We start from the raw sequence: 19,939 nt of genomic DNA, 5'->3' as shown, positions 1-19,939 counted from the left end.
ACGAGATGGTGTCCGATTACGTTCCCTTTACCGGAGTCGTTAATTCGGGATCCTTATATTCTTTGAAAATATTGAAATTATAACGTAAACCGTTAAGATATTTCGTGAACGTTCGACGGCCTAACGAAGAAGAAGAATTTCTTCGGGTTAGCCTTTCTTGGAAAATCGTTAAACGGAAGGACGAAGGGAGAGACGAACGTCGGCGGATAGGGAAGCTTATTAACGGTAGAGTTTGGTAGACGCTTTTAATGGCCCTGTCGTTCGTCCGTAAAGTTAGAGCTTCGCTTCCGAAAATTTGCTAAATCGTATGCGAGCCAACGTTGGCGCGTGTCGACGCATAAATTCCTGCGGCACGCGATCCCTTTATGCCCTTGCAGAACTTACCTTCCCATCGTGGGTAAACCACCCCCTTCCCGTCTCTTGCTCCGACTTGTCAGGGCTACGACCTGCTTTCTCATCGAGCGTTTTCGCACGCGCGCACGCTTACGAAGCGAAATGTCGTCGGCATAAATTAGCGTCCGCTTCGGCGTGGGTAGATAACCGGAATTATTTTACGGACTACGCTCGGCCGCGTTGAGTTTAATCGTCGCTCGGCAGCAGACGTTTTTACCGCGAGAAAGAAGCTCCGATTACGATCGATCGGTTTAAAATTCCCTACCTTCTGTCCATTTTACTCTTTCGAACGGTTATCGTTCGTTGGAGCCAGTCGAACCAATTTCCATCCCGAACCGAGTTCCCCCTTTCGCGGTATTAAAACGAACGAAGGAATCGACTTCCATTCGCGGAGAATTCGAAAGGGCTTCCCAAAGTTCTCCGTCCCAGCGTGCTTTTCGACGTTACCGTGGCTTTTATTCAAAAGCATCCCCTCGAAGATTCGTCCTCGGGACGGACGTGTACCTTTCGCGAAAAATAAATAACGCTTTTATTTCCATCAGTCTGGACGAACTGGGGAAGCGAGAAAGAGAAATCGCGAGACTATCCCGCTCGGAGAGGAAATGGAAAAGCAACGACGAGCTCATCGGGCGTAATGTCATCCTTCGCGTACGATGCAACGATTTAACGAGCGACTTGGTCGTACCACGTCCGGTAATGCGAATTTGAAAGGTCCGAGAGACGCGGGTATTACGTTGTAACGTAGGCGCCTGCGGTGTACTTAATAATAAACATTCGTCGTTGGTAGTCCGATCACGTTGAATCGCGCCGAGCGCACAAGTCTTTCGTTGAATATTCATCGAATATCGTTCGCGCGAACGACGGTCCGCGAACGAGTCGTTCAAAATTTATACCTCCTCGCTTAGTTACAAATATGTAACTACACGTCTGTCCGTACGCGACGATAAGCGTTGCTCGCGTTTGAAATTTATTGTCTTTTAGAAAACGTGCGTATATTCGTGCTCGACGGGAACATCTCCGAAACGTACCGGAGTAACGCGATCTTTCCATCCCTTCGAGCCCTTGTTTTTTCCCTTTAACGTTTTTTCTCTCCCATTTACAAGCGTGAAAAAGGGCTGGCCGTTTGTAAGCGGAACGGCAGAGTTTTGATGCCGCTTCGAAGTCTCTCTTAGGGACCTTTAAAGCGCATACCCCTTCACGGCCTACGTGGGTGGTTCCTTCGTGCTAGGACGTTACACCTCTTTCCTCCTCTCTCTCTCACACCAAAGTTCCTCGGAAACGTCGAAGGGTGAAACCCTTCTGGTGGCAACGATAAAAACGTCGACCTTCCGCTCGTTCGGTCGCTCCAAGAAAATCGATGCTACGTACGCGTCGCTTCGAATGTTCCCTCTCTCTCGCTCTCTCTCCCCGCGAATTCGTAAAGATAATTCATTTCGATAGCAACGCGCTATTATTCGTCGTATATACCTACGGACAAAAGCCGAAGACGAAGGTTCTAGTCGGGCTCGCAATCTCTTCGCGGAAGAAAACGCGTCGACCGTCGATGTTCCTCGAAGCGCAGGTGAATTCGAGGGAGAGTATTCCTTTGTCCGCACGGTCGGTGTCCACCGATAGGACGAGCTACCACCAGGAAGGAAGAAAGGAAGGAAAGACTCCGCAACGTCGAAACCGTGAACAACGAGACGGCCAGAAGAAGCTGGAAGAGGCCACCCGCACCTTTCTTAACGACGCTTTGTTACCACGGCCCACCTCTCTACTCTCTTTCGGGCACCTTATTCGATGACTCACTCCGTGCTCTTCCTCCTCCTTCCCCGTCTCCTGTATCCCGTCTTTTATTTTTCCAGCATTCAAGGACCGCGCGTGCGAGCTACGCCTCCGAGAAGGATACTCGTGTAGCGGGACGACGCGACGTTTCGAGAAACGTTATGACTTTCTCTCTTTCTCTCTTTCTCTCTCTTTCTCTCTCTCTCCCTCCCTCTCCCTCTTTCTCCCGCCGACGTAATTTATTCTTGCCGCAGACGCGAAGCCGACGCTGGTCTCGACTCGAAAGTCGTATTATCGTAAGACGATGCGTTTTGAAACGTTCACGGAACTTGACTTTAACTAGAATTTTGTTCGACCTGGGTATAGATTTCACGTATCAAATTTTACTAGTCATTCGTTTTCACGATTATTCTTACTTCGACTAATCGATATAATCCGCTCCGGACCGATATCGCGTCCGTCGGCAGCCCGTTATAATATAAATATTTGACTACGACCCGGAAGCGAGCTCTGTTGTAATCGTCGGAAGTTTTCTTTCCGGCCTGGACGTTTCTGCGAAGCGGACGGTCGACTGTTCGGGCTGAGAAAAAAAATCTCAAAGTCTGACCAAGCGCAAATTTATTTGAACTCTCCGCAAACTCGATGAAAGCGATCAAAGTGCAAGGAGAACGTCGCGAAGAAACAAACAAGTCGTTTGAACGTTCATCCTCTTCTCGGTAAACCGGATAAAAAGAAGGAATTCTTTGCTATCGAAAAATCGACCGACGAAAATTGATATATGGACGATTCGATAAATATCGATCGGAGATAAAAGCTAGTCGATAACGGATCGTGGTATGTACGTGGTCGCGTCCGATACGTAGAAGCGTCCATAAAATAAGAGGAAGAGAATGAGAGAGAGAGAGAGAGAGAGAGAATAAAAGAAACTCGAGAGGGATATCTCGAGAGGACGAAGAAGAGATGCTTCGCGAGCACGCGAGGCTTCGCTACGGCGTTCGAGATCTCGAGAAAATTTACGCGACGAGAAAGAGAAAGACTAGAGAGAGAGAGAGAGAGAGAGAGGCAGCGTCGCGAACGTTCTCTGCCGAGTGCAAGGGTACTAGGGACGTCTTGGCACGGAAGAAGAGTCCGAGTAAACGTCGGTCTCTTCTAGTACGATTCAAAGAGGAGTCGAAACTCGCCAAGCGGATTCCGCAGTCGATACGAAGCGCGAACGATTTCGAGTACCTACACGTACGTTCGCCTAATACGGATCGTGCCGTGAAAGTACGATCGCTCGGATCTCTCTGGTCCATCTATGATAATCTTTCGAGTCGAATTCCCTTTGAATTCGTCGAACGTAGCAACCGACACTATTGGTTATCATTTATGCAAATCCAATTCATGTTTTACGATATCTCTCGAAAAAGCGATTGCTCGATCGACGAAAAGACGGTGCGACAAGGATGCCGAAGGAAACGTTGGCACGGTCGTTCGGTTTTGCAAATGTCTGCTAGATGGTCGGACCGTCTGGGCGTTCAATGGTGAATTCTATGCTTGAATCATCCCTGGACGAAAATACTGCGAGTTCGGCGATACCGCGAAGCTCGTCGCAGAATGCAAACGGCGAGGGTCTCTTTCGAGAGAGCGAGGGAGAGAGAGAGAGTGCGTGTACCACCCGGTATATAAATAGACGGTGGAGTTACTCGCGTTCGGCTAATATTGGAAGCGTCTCTCTCCCCCTCTCTCGCTCTTTCTATCTCTCTTTCTATTTCTCCGTTGACTCGTGCTCGACTTTCTCCTTTCTTCTTTCTTCTTTCTTCGTTCTTCTTTCTTCTTTCTTTCTTTCTTGCCGTCCTTAAAGAAAACGCGTCTTTCGCCACGAAGCTAACGCACGGGACGAATTTTCTTTGACGGTCATGGTCGGCGCGTTCGTCGGACGATATTTTTTCGCCGAGAATATCCGCGGCGGTCCTATCTTCTTCTCTCGAGTATTCGCGATGTTGCGACGACTGCATTTTATTTCTCTGTTCTCTATCATTGTTGTTTTTTTTTTTTTGCATTACGGTGCGTAATTTCAAGGTAAAATTTATATTAATTAAACGCTTAGTTTAATTATTCTCCAAGAGAAACGAGGTCCTTCCTCTTCGCTCAAATATCTCGTGGTAGAGAGATAAACGAACGGAAGAAAATAACGCAGATTGCGTGGCAAGCGTAAAAATAGAAAAATCTCGTTGCTTCTGTCAGCGGTACGTTTCAAAAAAGCAGAAAACGGAAGTCGACGACATTCTTAATTAATAGGTATTTGCTTTATAAAAAATTTCACGATCTTCAACGAAACTCTAATCGCATAATTTTCGATTATTAAAACGGAGACGCTCGTCGACGTTCGTTTTAGGATAGAAACTAGACGTCGTAATTCGCGACGAAGAATCAACGAACAAGAAAAGTTTTCGATTGCTTTCGGCTAAATGACATCGCTTGCTATTCGAACTAAGTTCGGTCTCCCTTGGCTTTGTTCTAAAGGGACAACTCTGGATTCACTCACTCTATATTCTTGGCGAAAGTCGTTGAATTTTTTGCGATACAGGTGCTACGGCGCGGCTTGCGTCCTCGAATAGCCGGCCGATAACTCGAAACGATTTGCATTTTGAAAGGATGCGCCTACACATCCTGCTTGTTCTTCGTCGACGATGCTACTTCTTTCCCCACCTCCTCTATTTTCTTCCTTTTCGTTCCTTTAACATCGAAGTCGTGAGGGGACGTTCTAATCGACGAGGCTCTCGAAGAACACACGACGAGTAGAAAGAAGCACGTCTATATTTAAACCAGCGGGCCACACGACCACGATTGGGATGCGTGGAAATACGGAGGGTCGTGCTCGAGGAACGGAAGTCCAAGTTGCAGCTGTAGACGCCACGACGCGTCAAACGGAAGGCCGATAAGCTAAGTACCTTCGTCCGAACGAAAAAGATGGCCGCCATTTCTCCAAACGCGCAATCATTTTATCGTATATTACATTTTCTAAGCGACTAGTCGCACCAACCGCGTACGTCTGTTTCACTCGATACGCGCGGCTATATGCGTTAGTCTCCGAGCGCTCGATGTAAATGACTATCTCGTGTGCGTCGATCCGGTTTCTAAATCACCTTGAATGTCACTTTGAAGAATAAGTCTGTCTCGCGCCCGGCCTTTCTTTTAAATATCGCACTTTTTCGCATTTGCTATCCGCTCGGTCGTTTTGCTCTTCGTTCGACTTTTATACTTTGTTGTATTTCATTACCATTAACTTTCTTCTATTATCGTTTGAGCAGGAAGACACGAGAACACGCGAGACGATTCGATTTTCCATGCTCGTTATAAACGAATTGAAATAGGCACTCGTCTTCTCTCTCTCCGTCTCTCTCTCGTTTTATCTCGTTTCTCGGTTACTGAACCACCGCTTCCTCGAAAGAGCCAATTCCCTCTGCGACGGCAATTCAATATCATCCAATTGTGTTCAAGACTATGGTCGGTGTCCGCAAAAAATTTCTCAAAGTCCTTGTTCGTGGCTAGTTTCTCCGCAGTCGTTACGTGCGAGCGAGAGCGTCAAGCTCGCGAGGTGGTATAATTAATCTCGTCGACTATTCCCATTTGTTATCAATAAAAGTGGTGCTTTTTCTATTCGACGCGTTTAAATGGCATCGAGAGGGAATTCGCTCAGAAACGTACAGGATATTTTAATTATCGCCCCGTAGCTCGTCCGGCGGAGCGTCTTCAGGAGCTATCGTTAGCGGGTCTCGGCGTATTCTCGCGAATATAATTTTGGTCTCGATAAGACGGACGGCTGAAATAAACGACCAACGTGGTTTAATCGAGGTCGGACCGAAAAGGCAAGGCTCGGTCGATTAAAAGTCTATTTTTGCGTCTCATTACTCCTTTCCTAGCTTTTCTCGCAGATTCTTTTTTTATCGTAAGAAAGGTAGAAAAGAAATTCGCGAAAGATCCGTAGGTCGTCGCGTCTTACCGTACGCTGATAAGAAAAGGGGCGACTTTTGATGCGACGACGGCGAGCTCGAGCCAAGTCGAACGAGAATGGTTACACCGGCATCGGTAGTTACTCATCTTGCTCTCGAGCGGAACGGTAAAAGAAGGAAGCGAATACGCTGGAAAAATATTCAAAGGATCCTTCTTTTGGCGAGCGTTCAAAAATATCTGCCGCGACGAAGTAACGATCGGCGGTGCGCCTCCGTTGCGGCTTTCTCGATATCAATTATTATCTTCTTAATTACGACGCGGAACGAGAACGCATCCCGATTATCGACTCGATAATCGATGTATCGCTTAGGATTCGTATAAAAAACATAGAAAGTTCTTTTCGCTCGGCGCACACGTATTAATCTCGATCGCATTTTATTGTTTATTCTTATTAGTTTGGCAAAAAGGCTCGCGTGTCCATTAGCGTTATTAAATCTTCTTTTATCAGTGATCGGGGAATAACTCGAGGGCAACGAGAAGTAAGTATATTTACGTAAAAGTACGTGCAACGCCAAACGTACTTATCGAAATGAAATTCGATATGGTAAATCGTATCGAGGGGGGTAGGGGAGAGGGTATATGGCGCATTTGTAAAATGAATTCTTTTGATAAAAACAATAACGCTCTGTGCGTGACAACGACTCCTTTTCGAGATACCTAATCTTCGAAAAACCCTAAACGATTCGATAAATCTGGCTAGACGGTCGACTTTAAGAACGAGTAAACTCTGGGAGTACTTTGCAGCTTATCGCGACCTTATCTTTGGTCGTAGGATAGATTTATCGATCGACGACTCCTCGAACTTTATCCGCTCTGTGCGGTATCGTATGAACTTTCGTCGAAGTCGTTCGAAACATCTCAAAGTTAAAAACAGATCGATCAAATTCGAACGGTGTCGAACGGACCAGAGGAGATCCTCGTTTGGCTTTTAGGAATATACACGACGTCTCCGTAAAAGCGCTCCGAAATCAATACGTCACCGGTTTTGTCGAGCCGCGCGATTAATCACGCCGCTGGTACCATCGTCCCAACGAGTAAGGGTTGACGTCGTAGGTGGACGCTTTCGGTTGGCACGATGAATATTAGGGTGCCAGCTACGGAGGGTTTCGAAGATCCGATCTAATTTATCAAGCGGCTGACGCGGCGTTTCTCGATCCCGACGAGGATCGCGAGATGCGCGTCTCGATAAAGCCTCCTCGAGTCTTCCGAGTCTCCTGAAAAAAATTTTCCTTCCACGCACGGCTTCCTACGCGCGTATCTCCTCGAGACTCTCGAGGATCCACCGATCTTATCGTTCCTCGCGAGGTAACGCCGCGTTACTAGATCCAATCTTTTTCTTCGAGTATAAATTAGCTATAAATCGAAGCGGATCTCAAGAAATCTTTCGTGACGTAGAAGCCCCGGAAAGGTTCATCGAGCGACGTTAATAAGCGTTTAATATCGAGCCTGAAATCTCTGCTGGTACCCTTCTAACGACGGAGGGAAAGTTAATCGGTCGGCGACTAGACGAAACGTTAGGGTCGAACTTTTGGGAAGTAGATGGGTCGCGCCGACTCAGCCAGCAGGATGCTCCTCGTTCTCTCGAAAGATCGCACGATGTACGATGATAAGCGGCGAGCTTTAAAGGAACGCCACTTCCGGACCGCTGCGTTCTCATGGGTACCGTCTAGTAGAAGGGTTCGTTGCGCCTGGAATCGTTAAATCTTAATCGGCCGCTCGATCGATCCTAGCCATCTTTTTATCAATCTCTCGTCTCCAAAGAAGAACAGAGAATTTTGATCGCGCGAATGTCGGCTTCGAGGAAACGAAAACGGGACTCGACCACGCCGATATTGTATTCTCTCGCGAATATCTTGTACTCGAGAAAGCGACGTCGGTTCGCAAAAAGGAAGCAACGGAACTTTTTATCCGCGCGACTAAGAGCAACGAGATAAGCATCGCGCGAACACGTGCAAGTCTCTAGTGCGGCGTGTGCGTCGTATGAAAGCACAGAGAGAGAGAGAGAGAGAGAGAGAGAGAGAGAGGGAGAGGGAGATAAAAAGAGCGGAAGAAAGGGAAGGAGATGGATGAATCGCCTCGGTCCTCGAAGGTGATACACGCACGAGTCGAGCCGCGATCGTGTGCGTGCACGATGTACCGGATATGCAAGCACGCGACGACGGTGCGCCGAGTAACACGTGAATGCGTCTTTGCGACGGATGTTTATCCGCGAACGTGTCTGGCAATACAAGAGACGTCGCATATTTCTCTGTCGTTGGTGAAATCGACGAAGACGCTGACGGATCGTCGATGGATCGTCGACGGTACGCCGACGACTTCGAACGTCGTGCCGTACGATTTGATGGATCGACGAATTCTACTGGAAGGTAGAATACTCGCTTTCGCGCCGAGCATCTCGAGAAGGTATTCCTCGCGGAACGTCGAGAAAAATGGACGCCCGGATGACGAGCTCGCGAGCTGCGTCGTTACATCTTTCATTTCGAGAAGGAACGAACAGGAACGAAAAAAAGCGGATCGAGCGAGAAAAATGAACGGTCCTCGGTAGGACGCGAGCCTCTCCTTTCGTGGAATTCGAGCCGCGAGATTTTTTTCCTCCGAGCGAATTAATCCTTCTCTCGGGCATCTGCTTGGGAAAAATTAGTACAAAACAATTAGTCGTTGGTGCGCTGCGTCTGATTCACTCGATGACTTGCTCTCTGTTTTTCTTCTCGTCCCTTGGCAACGCGTCTATAATTATATCTTTGCCATTATATCCTCCAGCGAGGCGCACGGATCGCTGCCCTAAGTCGCGAGTCGTCTTCGCGGCTATTTCGAGAAGAACACGGGACAGGAACGAATTAAAGTTTCGTCGATCGCGCTCGAGGCTTCCAGATCGATCCTATCGAAGATTCGGTCGCGCGTACGTTCACGTTGACGAAAGGAAGAAGAGAGGCGCGAGCTGGGCGGGGTGTTTTCATAAAAAACATGGGATCCTTCGAGGGGCACTTGGAGAGCAGCGAGTTACAATCGGGGAGGAGGGTGCGTCGGTTCGGTCCTCGGTCGCGGGAGTGCACATTCGCTCGCGCGTGCACGCACGAGTAAGCGTCGATGCAGCACCCGAGCGACTGCATCGAATATCCTCGTTCGACGAGGCGTCATCGGCTTACGTGACGTTCCACAGGGGTTTGATTCGTCCCCCTCGACGACTCGTCGTTGGCGTCGTCGTTGACGAGGATACGGAACGGAAAGAGAAATTCCCCGAGTTGCGAGGAGGTACTCGTGCCTCGTTACCCGAAGAGGAATATCCTTGGCCGTTTCGTCGGAAAAGTGGAAACTGGTTTGGAGGACGTTCGAGGAAAAATTTGGCGTCGTCGAGGAGTCTATAAAAAATCGTAGGCGTCGGAGAGACATTCGGCTTTGATGGGAAAGTTTGGACGTTATTCGCGAGAGAACGCAATTTCGCAAGGCGTCGCTGAGAGATCCTCGATCAAAGGACGAGAGAGGAGGATCTCCTTCGCGCAGGAAAAAAGCCGTTGGCTCCTGCGAGAGAGTCGACGGAATCGATAGACGCACATGCGCGCTCGCGACAGGAGGCAAAAGAGAGAGGCCGAGAACGTGTGCGCGCACACGAACGTCGCAAGGAGGGAATCGAGAGAGGGCGAGGGAAGGAACGCCGCTCGACTCCACGCTGAATCCCCTCGCGGATCAGCATCCAGTACTCGTACCACTACGACGGATCCGATAACACGGCCGGGAGTCCTCTCTCCTCGATCCTTCGTGCGCTCGTCCTAACCGGTTCGTTAGGAGAAACGATCGTTCGGAAGAAAATCGATCGCGATTTCACCGCGCGTGCCAACGCTACGTCGTCGAGCCGAATCTTGGATATTACGAGGAAGGGAAAAGACTTTCTCGTCGTCGGTGGTTAACGCGGGATCGTCCGCAAACGAGTCGACGAGTCGATCTTCTCATCGGAGTACTCTCGATCGCGTCGTCTCTCGCTCTTCCTCCCGTCGTTCTCGCCTTGGCATTTTCTGGTCGAGGGGAAAGATGTCTTTTAAAAGGTTCCTCTCGTCGTCCGCCCACGTCGGAGGAACGCGAGAAACGTCGGAAAACCGTCCACGTGACTTTCCGTCCGATCGAGCTCCGCGCTCCGATAATATCGATAGCGGCCGACGAAGCAAAGACGAAGAAGGAAACGATGGCTCGTACGCTTAGAGAATAGCGGAAGTACGACGAGTGTTTTCACAGCGCGTCCAGATGGACAGGCTGTTCCGATGGAAAAGCCACAAGGCGCACGATGTCGTGAGTACGCTTACGTATTTCGCCGAAGCTCGCGTTCGCGTTTTATTATGCGTTCTTAAAACCCCGGGCGAGTTTCCTTCGCGAGAAACTGCACGAGAAAAAAGAAGGAAAAAGATAAAGAGACGAGAGGCGCGCGAACCGAATAGGAATAGAGCCCGGGTCTCGAGTTTTTTCTACGACGAACGAAATTATGCATGCATCAGGTAGTTCGGGTCATTCTTGAAAATTTTATACGGGGACTTTGAAAATTCAAAACGAATTGAATGTTTACGAGCGGCAGCTTTTGTACCGTAAAACGAATTGCTCTCGAACGTATCGCTCTCCGATGGACGAACAAAACACGCACGCGCATATTTGAATTTCGAGAAAGCATATATTCCGCTGGCAACTCATTTATTATGCAAATAATCGTACAAGGAATAGATTGATATTACACGGAACGTTTGACCGAATGCAAATGAAACGCGTTCGCATAAAGTAATCGCGTTCGTCTCGAGCGTGAAACGTTGGGCGAAACGTTAAAGGGGGATAAAGTCATCGCGATCTTTTAAAATTCTTTTCGGTCGCTCGGCGACCCGACGACGATCGACGTCGGAGGTACCGGAGGGAAGAACCGTGCTCGGTAATATTCGAGTCTCGTCGCGATAAACTTGGTCGCGATTTAAAAGTCGTGCGGGACGCGCAAGCGACTGCTGCAAAGCGCGATCTGGCGACACCTCGTAACTCTCATTTTCTTCCGCGAGAGCGGGAATATTTTTCGTGGAACGATCGGTCGAAGTTGCTCTCGGAGTTTGGGCAAGCAACGATGATCGGTGAGAGGTAATAGGTCCTCCAAACGATCGATAAAGGACCGAGGGAAGAAGTCGAGGCGTCGTGCGTACCGTCGAGAGTCTCGACGTTAAATTCATCTTCCTGACTCGGAATGTTAAATGCAAATCGTATGTAAAGCGCTCCACCGGCTCTTGTTCTCCCCCTCCCCCGACTCTTGGCGGCATTTAAATATCGCTGTTAAGCTCTCCGCACGCACTTCTGCTCTTTTCTCGTAAGCCCGTTCGCGCGGCATCGCGAATCGCTTCCACGCTTTTTGCGATAGACGCTTTACGCTACACGAGTTGCGACGAATTTATGCCAATTTTTTATCTCGCGGAAGTCGTCACAGTCGCCGCTGGTTCTTCCATCCTATCCTCCCGCGAACAAGGCGAATTCTCGTTTAAAATTCTACGCATCCTCTCGTGGTCCGGTCGATCCGACTCGACGACTCTCGTTGGAACGGGATCGACGGTGGAGCGACTTTTGCGAGAGAACTCGTTCCCTTCTTCTTCTTCTTTCCGGTAGCCGAATTGAACGGAGAGACGGTGGCGAGTAACAAAGGTTCGAAGGTCTCGCCGAAAATAAACCGGCGCCAGGCTCGTTTCGGGTTCCTCTCTTTCGGCCCGCGTTCTTCTCGAAGAAAGCGCGAATGCCACTCGAGAGTCGTAGTTCCACGGAAGATCTCCGTCGAGAGTAGATCTCGTGTGTTCGTCTCTCTTCCTTCTTTTCCGTAGCAGATTGGCACGGAAAGCGGCCGGAGCAGCGCCTCTGCTCTTTTCATTCGCGCTGCTTGCCTACGGACGAGAGATTTGTTTTCCCACGAAAGATCAAAGGAACGCGACCGTTCTCGAGAAAAACGTTCCAGTCGTTTTTATCGAACGTGGAATCGATCGCCCGCTCGCGGTGCCCTATTTCCATTCGTCCCGACGCAATCGACCTAACGATTCTCGACGGAAGATAAAAGTCAACGGAAGACGCGCTTAATTACGTCCACGGGTTTCGCGTTACAGGAAGAGACTGTTTATTCGACGGGACCTAATTGTCCCATTCCTATCTCTCTCCGTCCCCCTCCGTCACAGCGTTCCGCGTCGCGTCGTATCTCCGAGACGAGAGTCGGTCGTGCGCGTTTTCGCGTACACGCGCACACGGCTCGTCGTCGCTTTTATCGCTAACGAAGTTTCTACGCGCGCGCGAGCACTCGCTTCTATCTTCGACGTTCTTCGTCGGAAAGGAGGAGCATCGATCGAGTTAGCTAGTCAACTTCGTTCCCTAATTTCGTTCGTTCTCCTAATTAGTAGTCCGACGCTCGGGTCTCGTAGCCGAGCAAATAATCGTACGAGTTTTCTCTCCGTAGCTCTTTGCGATGGACATTTTTCTAATAATACCTTCTCAACGAATTTATCACGTTCCATTTAAGATCTTTATTATCTCAATTTTATCCGTATTACACGTTAGGCGTACGTGCATAGTTCGAGTCGTCGAGAGAGAAGGTTCTCGAGCGCGCACATAGGCGCGCACACACGTAGGCGCGTGCACTCGATAGAGCATCGCCGAGTCAACATTTTGTCGTGTGTTCGAAGGTACGAGGCATTGTGTGCTCAGCGTGTACGACGCTCCTGCTTGATTAAGCGCCGTATAACACACTCCGTGTACACACGGTCGAGCGCGGGCGAGCAGGCTCTCGCACATTATTTACAGCTAATGGCTCAAAACGCGGAAGTCCGCCGGCTATATACGGCTTTTGCGCGAGCCTCGAACGTCCGTCGAACGCCGGAGAAATTTCTTTTCGCCGTAGAAAACGTGTCTTTCGTGCTGGCCACCCGGTAAAACGGTGGATACGTACCTCCCTCTTTCCCTCCCTCTTTCCCTCCCTCCGCAGCCTTCTCTCGCGGAGCCTCGCTCTCGGTATCCTCTAGAATCTTAATAGGCGTGAATCTTGCTCCTTTGTCTCGATTTACCTCCGTCTTCGGAGGGACTCATCGACCGCTTACACACAAGCACGCGCATACGAATGTCCCGAGCGGAGTCCCTTAGACCACGTCCCATGAAATTCGGTTTCACGAGAGATTTACGCGCAAGATGTTGCCCCGTAATCTCGTTTCATTTCGCGTAGTCGCCCACCGGCGAAGTTGCCGGGCGATGTTCGTCCGACGAAGCAGCGGAAAATAGAAACTACTTGATCGATCCCTTCGAATATTCTTCGAACGAACGCTTCCACGAGATAGCACCCTTGCACGTACTTCTACGAGACTCTACGGCGCACCCCTTTTGCCGTGAAATTATTCGAGCGACCGGCGGAAATTGGGTGAGCCAATCGACGATCTCCTACAAATCGCTTTTCCAGCCGAGATGCGCCAACGTAAAGGTACCCAGAAAGGATCACCGATCGACCGATGGAAACTCCGCAGCTTACGAATTCCCTTTCAACCTCTCGATTTCGATCGAATCTCCTCTCCTGTTTCGTCCCTGTTTCCTTTGGATCGTATCGATTTCGTATCCTCGTCTTCGGAATACGAATTAAAGCCGAGCAAACACCGTTTTTACAGCATTTTTCTCTTTTTCTTGCAGGGTCTCGATAACGTGAGCTCGGCGACCCTCAGGCCCTTCAACTCGGACATCAATACTCCGAGAATCGACAGCTACAGGTTTTCTATGGCCAATCTCGAAGGTAAGAAGCCCGTTGGCGGTGACGTTACGATCGCCTCGATCGATCCCGCCGTACGTCGATGAGATTTCTTCTCCTCGTATCCGTCTCCTTTTTTCGTGACGCGCGCGAAGACGTAGCTCGGTAAAGGGAAAACGGAGTCGCGTTTAAAACAGATCTACATTACGTCCAGCGTACGATCGCCGAATCAAAAACGCGTACGTTTCTCGATCTTTGAATGACCCAACGAGACGAATGGGTCGCGATACGAACGATCTGTAAATATTAATTAGAGATCGTTGTCCCTTTGAAACGCGCAAAAAGTTGACGCATCGTCGCATCGTTCAAAGAGTATTTCCATCCGAGCGTAGAAAATCGAAGGCAAACGGCGATATTAATATTTCTATTTCTGCGTAATTACGAGACTGAAAACACGAGACGTCTGCGTGGGTAGACTCTGGACAACAGTTCTTTCTACAATATTAGTTCCCAATAACGATGTTTTGCTGCCATAAATCAGCATGCGTTATCGGCAAACTCGTATACGTAACGACCATTCGAGGCTCGAACGTCGAACGATTTGCCGTCGGAGTGGACGATCCTCGTACCGACGTATACGCGCGTTTAGAATCGAATGAGATCTTTACGCCGCGTTTATCGCATTTTTCCGTGTCCGCGCGATCTAATCGCGAACCATTACCGTTCGCGAGAGTCGCTCGTATTTTTCCAAACGCGAATAAGAAGAACGGAACCAGCCCCGTGTCATTTAATATTAGCGAGTTCAAGGCAAGCGAGTCGGGACTTTATCCAATATCTTTCAAAGTACGAGCTCGAACGGCAGCAACGACGGCAAGAGGGACTCGGACAAAAATCCTTCTCGATGCCCGGCGTCGGCTTTCACGTCGTATCTGCGGATTTATGCTCGACGATACCGCATTTCACCCTTGGTCCCTCCCGGCCCCTCGTTCGGCCCACTCCCTGCCGCAGCGTTGCGGCAGTCGATAATCTGCCATAGCCGACGGCCTGCGGTTTCATGACCCCTCCTTTTGTACTTTGCTCTACTCCTCTCTCCTCTCTCCTCTCTCCTCCTCTTCCTCTTCTTCTCGCCGATCCTTCTTCCTTTCCTTTTTCGTCTTCTTTTCGCCTACTAACGCGACTTTCTCTCTTTCTCGCTCCCCGCGTTATCTCTCCGAGATACAACGTCGTTTTTCTTTCCCTAAATCCGCGAGCACCGAAAACAAGCTCCCTGGGCTTTCGTCCAACGCGCACGTTTCTCTCTCCGAGCTTTCGGACGCTTCGTCGAAGGATCCCTTATCTTCGAAGCAGCGATTTAAATATTTACTTCAAACGATATTGCACCGACGATATCTTCGTCGTTCGTAACGCCGAACCAACGATCTTCCATCTTACCGATCTCGAGTTTAATACTCGCGCATCGAGACGCTTTTTCTTCTCCCTTTTCCCATCCCTCCTTTTTCTCGTTCGATCCTTCACCTACGCGCGATTCGCTCTCTTCCGTCGAGAATGCGCGCGCGAGAAAGGTCGAGGGATAACAGCGATCGGCTTCGATGCTCGTTCGTTCCCTCGATTCGCAAGTTCGCTCGAGGGCGGACAATCGATACGATAATATATTGTTTCTCGCCGCGACGATGAAGAACTGGCTCTGGCGCGGCTTCGTATATAGTATACGCGCGAATGGTTATATACATGTAACACAGGATTTATTCCGTCTTCGAAGCGAGAAAGAGAAAAGGGACGTGCTTATTATTTCTCTTCGTTCCGACTAACGATCGAGAAGCTCGACGGAAGAGAGAAAGAAACGATCGCCCAACGGAATTAACTGGCTGTCTGAATTTAATATCGGAGAACGATGTATCTTCTCTTCCTCGTGGAAAAATTTATGCTCTTGGATGTTTCGTCGTAACGCTTTGGTAACGGAATTACGATCCGCTGCCCGTTACCTTCTTACCCGAATTTTCCTCGATTCGACAAAGGCGCGTTCCTTTTCTTTCCGATCGAGCATCGAAATTCTAGAGGCGCGAAGACTCGTCCGGAACGAGAGACAGAGAGAGAGAGAGAGAGAGAGAGAGAGAGAGAGAGAGAGAGAGAGAGAGAGAGAGAGTATCAGCAGACGTTTCCACGAAACGAGACCGTTATCGACGCCAAGAGGCGCCGATTCGCGGAGCGTAAGAATCGCGACTGATAGATAAAACGTGCCTTCAATTACGAGCTCGCGGCGTCTTGGCTCCTCGTAGAAATTTAATCAATCATCTTTCTCTCTCTTCTCCTTTCTCTCTCGCGTGCGCGTATTAAAATAGCTTCGAAGCTATTACGCTAGCGTCGCTCGAATCCGGCACGCCGCGTCGGTGCTTCTTTTCCATTCCGTAGCGATGCGCAGCATCTCCTTATTTACCTCCGTCTCCTCTCGCGCTCCTTCCATTTCGCTCCTCTCCGGGCATTCTTCAGATAAGGTAACGTTGAATTCCACGGCTTGTTTCGTGTCTTCCTCCTCCTCCTCCTCCTCTTCTTTCTCGAGCATTCCGGAACTTATTTACCACGGACGCCTCGGAGAACGCTTCGCTCGGACGAAACTGCGATCCCTTTCAAAAGCCAACGAGATCCCGCGTCTCGATCGAGTCTCCGATCTACGACGAGATCTCGTCGCGTGGACGTCGACGGACCCCCGTTAATTATCCAAATCGTTTAATTCGTTCGCTTCGAAGAAATATTCGCGATGGAAATAAAACGCCTCGATTACGTACACGGTTGTTTCGGGAAAGAGAAGTCGATCGCTTTTCCCGTGGTCTTTTGATCGGTCTATCAAAGGAGACGCGTAAAAAGAGAGAGTCCCGATCGAACGCTCGTGTTTTTTTGCAAAGCTTTTAAAAGCGACGTAAAAGCCCGCGCTCCTGATAAAGTGCAACGTCGAGTCGGAGAGCGCGCGCGCCTTTATGTCCGGTAATATAGCGAAACGATACCGCGGGGAATTTTCTCTCCCTCGGTGGAAAACGCGTTTTCCTAGCCAACTCATTTTCGAGTCGATTCTTCGCGACTTCGCTTCGACTCCACTTGGTTGCACGAGGACGCTCGAGGACGTAATAGAATCGTCTCGACGATAACCCTCGCTCGTTAACAACGCCGAAAGCCGGTTTTAAGCTCGCGCGCTTACAAAGACGTTTCTCCTCGAAATACGAAGAGCCTCAATTAAGAGATATGCAAATCCTTTCCCCTTTTACTTCCTCGTTCCGGCCAATTTTTTCTCGCGCCTACACCCGTGACACTTTATTAGGATCGAACGGGCTATAAGGTAACGCATTGTTTTTCTCGTAAAAAAATTCGATCGATTCGTCCGAGCTCCGTTAATTCGCTTTTTCAAGCGACGCTTCGCGCGCGCTAAGGTACGCTTTATTACGGGCTCGCTAACCGGTTCGGACATTTTTGCATGCAAGACCGTACACCGTCCGAGATACTTTTAACCGACGCATATCTACGCTAACTCACGGAGGTCCGCTCGCGATTACCGCGTTACGTCCTTTAACCGGTAATTCGAGGTGAAAGTGACACAGAGAGCGTCCGTTAATATTAATGTCGCTCGAACTTGCCCTCGGTGATCGATCGGTCTCGAGCTATAAAGCTCCGTCTTGAAATTACTTTTCAACGTGTCTCCCCGTAAAAATCCTTTGAAAAAAGATCGTTCGATTCTCTTCTCCATCCGCGATTACCACTTTTACGATCGTCGAACGAGGCTTTTATCGCAACTCGCTTATCGTACTTCCGTTAAACGCTTCTTAAATCTTCATCCACTCGCGCGTTTTCGCGCGTTTTATCGATTCCCCGATAAAAGGGAAGCGGACCTCTCGAATTCGTGGAAGCCGGCCAAGATAGGATCTGTGCGTGCGCGTTACACGCCCAGCGTGAGTCGTAAGATCGCCGATATTATATCGGATGGAGTTTCCCGAGTGAAAGGAATAAAGGAGAACGCCCACTCGACGCTCCGCGACTCCTATCGATCGTCTCTCGGATCTTTTCGTATATTTTTCAGAAAGCCTCGATAAAGCGCTTATTCCTAAAACAATTTCCATCGGTCGTTTTCTATCGAACGACCGACTAAGACCGTACGACTTCTTTCTCTTCGCTCGACTGAGGTTCCCACGCGGTGGAACATTTCGCGGCGAATTTTTGTCGCTTTTAAGAGAGTTTTACGATCGTCTCCGCGCCGGGCAGGTGGGCGACTCGGCGGCGGCCGACGTCGCTCGTCGATCGCTTAAATCGCAGCGGATGCGTGCTTCGATCGAGCCACGGTAGATACCAACGGAGTACTTTACGATCGTCTTATCGCGCGAAACGGACACCCTATCGATTCGAGGCGATTTAAACGGCGCGTGCGACTTCGATCCAACTAAATATCGATTTTATCGTCCCGCGATTCTCCTACGTTTTTCCTATCGTCTCCTTCGCGTCGCACCGTACGAGAAAATTCTTTTAAAAGATCGAACGTTCCCGTACCATCGATCGAGATCGATTAATGGATCTTTGATATTTTATCTCCGACGCGACGAAACACACTCGACGTCGCCGCAATGACGGCTATTTAATTTAAGAGCGAATGTCCGATTTCCTCGTCGAATTGGAACGAGCGATCGTAAATTTAGCCGAGTATTCGAATGGTCGGCGGATCGAACGACGACGTCGGATTCCGGAACGACGAGAGAATCCGAAGCGCTCTGGATCTAACGTCGACGAGGATGCTGGACGTCGTTCGTGATACTCGGCTTCTCTCTGGGTTTCCCCGATCGGATAGGAGGGTTTCCCGTTTCCATCGAGACAGGTAATAACAATGGAAACTCTACTTTTCAGACGTCTTCGAATTCCGGAACGTCGAGACTTTCAACGATCCTTTTTCTCTCATCCGTTCGAGAGGAGATGTTTACGATCGCGTCGTTAAGTGGATCAACGTCGAACGATTCGTCTCGATACGAGCTCGGGCATAAATAAATCTTCCTCCTCCCCCTCGCTCTCTCTCTCTCTCTCTCTCTCTCTCTCCCTCTTTCTTTTCTCTCGAACAAAGAGAGCGCGTCGTCTCGTCTCGTAACGAGAAATGATTTATGAGAAGCCTTGGAATACTTATGCATCCGTCGCGTCGTGTCGTTAATTAAAGAGTCACGTTGATCGCAACACGACGGAGGTAAACCCGTATTTTTCGCTACGCGTGCTCGTTAAAGCGCTAAATTAAACGGGAAAGAATTCGTTTCCGATAGAAATTCGACCTAAAAGGAAAATAATTCTTATCTCTCACCGACGTAAGATTCTATATTCCTTTATTCGCGAGTACCTTTTTAACTTTGCTCTTCTCTCGTGCCTTTCTTCTCCTCCTTTTCTTTTTTCTTTGCTTTTTCTTTTTTTCTCTCTCTCAGGAAGCGCGAGCCACTTTGTAAATCGAACGAAAGTGCTACTCGTCGTTCGTTCTTTCCATCTTCCACGAACTTTCTCGTCTCGTTTTCTTCGACTCGTCGGCTCTCCGCGTCTTCGTCACCTTTTCTTCCTTTTATGGCTCGCTAATTTATTCTCTTCGAGAAATCATTTCTTCTCACGCGACAGCACGACCGACGGCCCGTTGCGAGTAAGATCGAGGTAGAAATTGCTGGAAGCTCTCTCTCTCTCTCTCTCTCTCTCATCCTCTTCCTCTTGATACGAAGCGCAACCGGTCGTCGTATTAGATTTCAACGTCTCCCGGCGAATCGCATCGTCGACTTCTTTTCGATCTTCCGCCTTTCCTCGGATAATCCTCTTCCAAGCCTTTTTCACCGAGTACCATTCTTAAACACCGCGCCTGGCAACTTCAATCGTTCCTCGTCGACGTTTCCTTCGCCTCTGGCCCGAAAGGATATCGGATCTCCTCGAGGTCGGAAAGACTAATTTCTCATTTTCTAGGATTACTCGGAGAACGCCGGACGAACGATTAACTCGATCAAGCGGCTAGGATCGTCGTCGCGATTCACGGAAAAAAAATCCTCGAGGGCTATTCGAGATCGGCGAAAAGGAAAAGACGGG

At 49.3% G+C, this 19,939-nt stretch overlaps 1 protein-coding gene across 5 annotated transcripts in view; it reads left to right on the top strand.

The window, feature by feature from the left end:
- Positions 1–19,939, top strand: part of LOC122636265 (amyloid beta A4 precursor protein-binding family B member 1-interacting protein) — a 59,876-nt gene that overhangs the window by 27,109 nt on the left and 12,828 nt on the right. For 4 of the 5 annotated variants that reach the window (XM_043827293.1, XM_043827292.1, XM_043827290.1 and 1 more), the window contains exon 2: positions 13,813–13,912. In XM_043827293.1, coding sequence (XP_043683228.1) covers positions 13,813–13,912 — 100 coding nt within the window. Of the gene's footprint in view, positions 1–10,173; positions 10,435–13,812; positions 13,913–19,939 lie in introns of those variants that run through there. The other variant, XM_043827294.1, reaches the window with a different exon arrangement.

The sequence above is a fragment of the Vespula pensylvanica genome, chromosome 21 (genome assembly GCF_014466175.1).
Source record: "Vespula pensylvanica isolate Volc-1 chromosome 21, ASM1446617v1, whole genome shotgun sequence".
NCBI lineage: Eukaryota > Metazoa > Arthropoda > Insecta > Hymenoptera > Vespidae > Vespula > Vespula pensylvanica.
The sequence above is the reverse complement of the archived record's forward strand: the minus strand, read 5'-3'. Positions and strand labels throughout refer to the sequence as shown.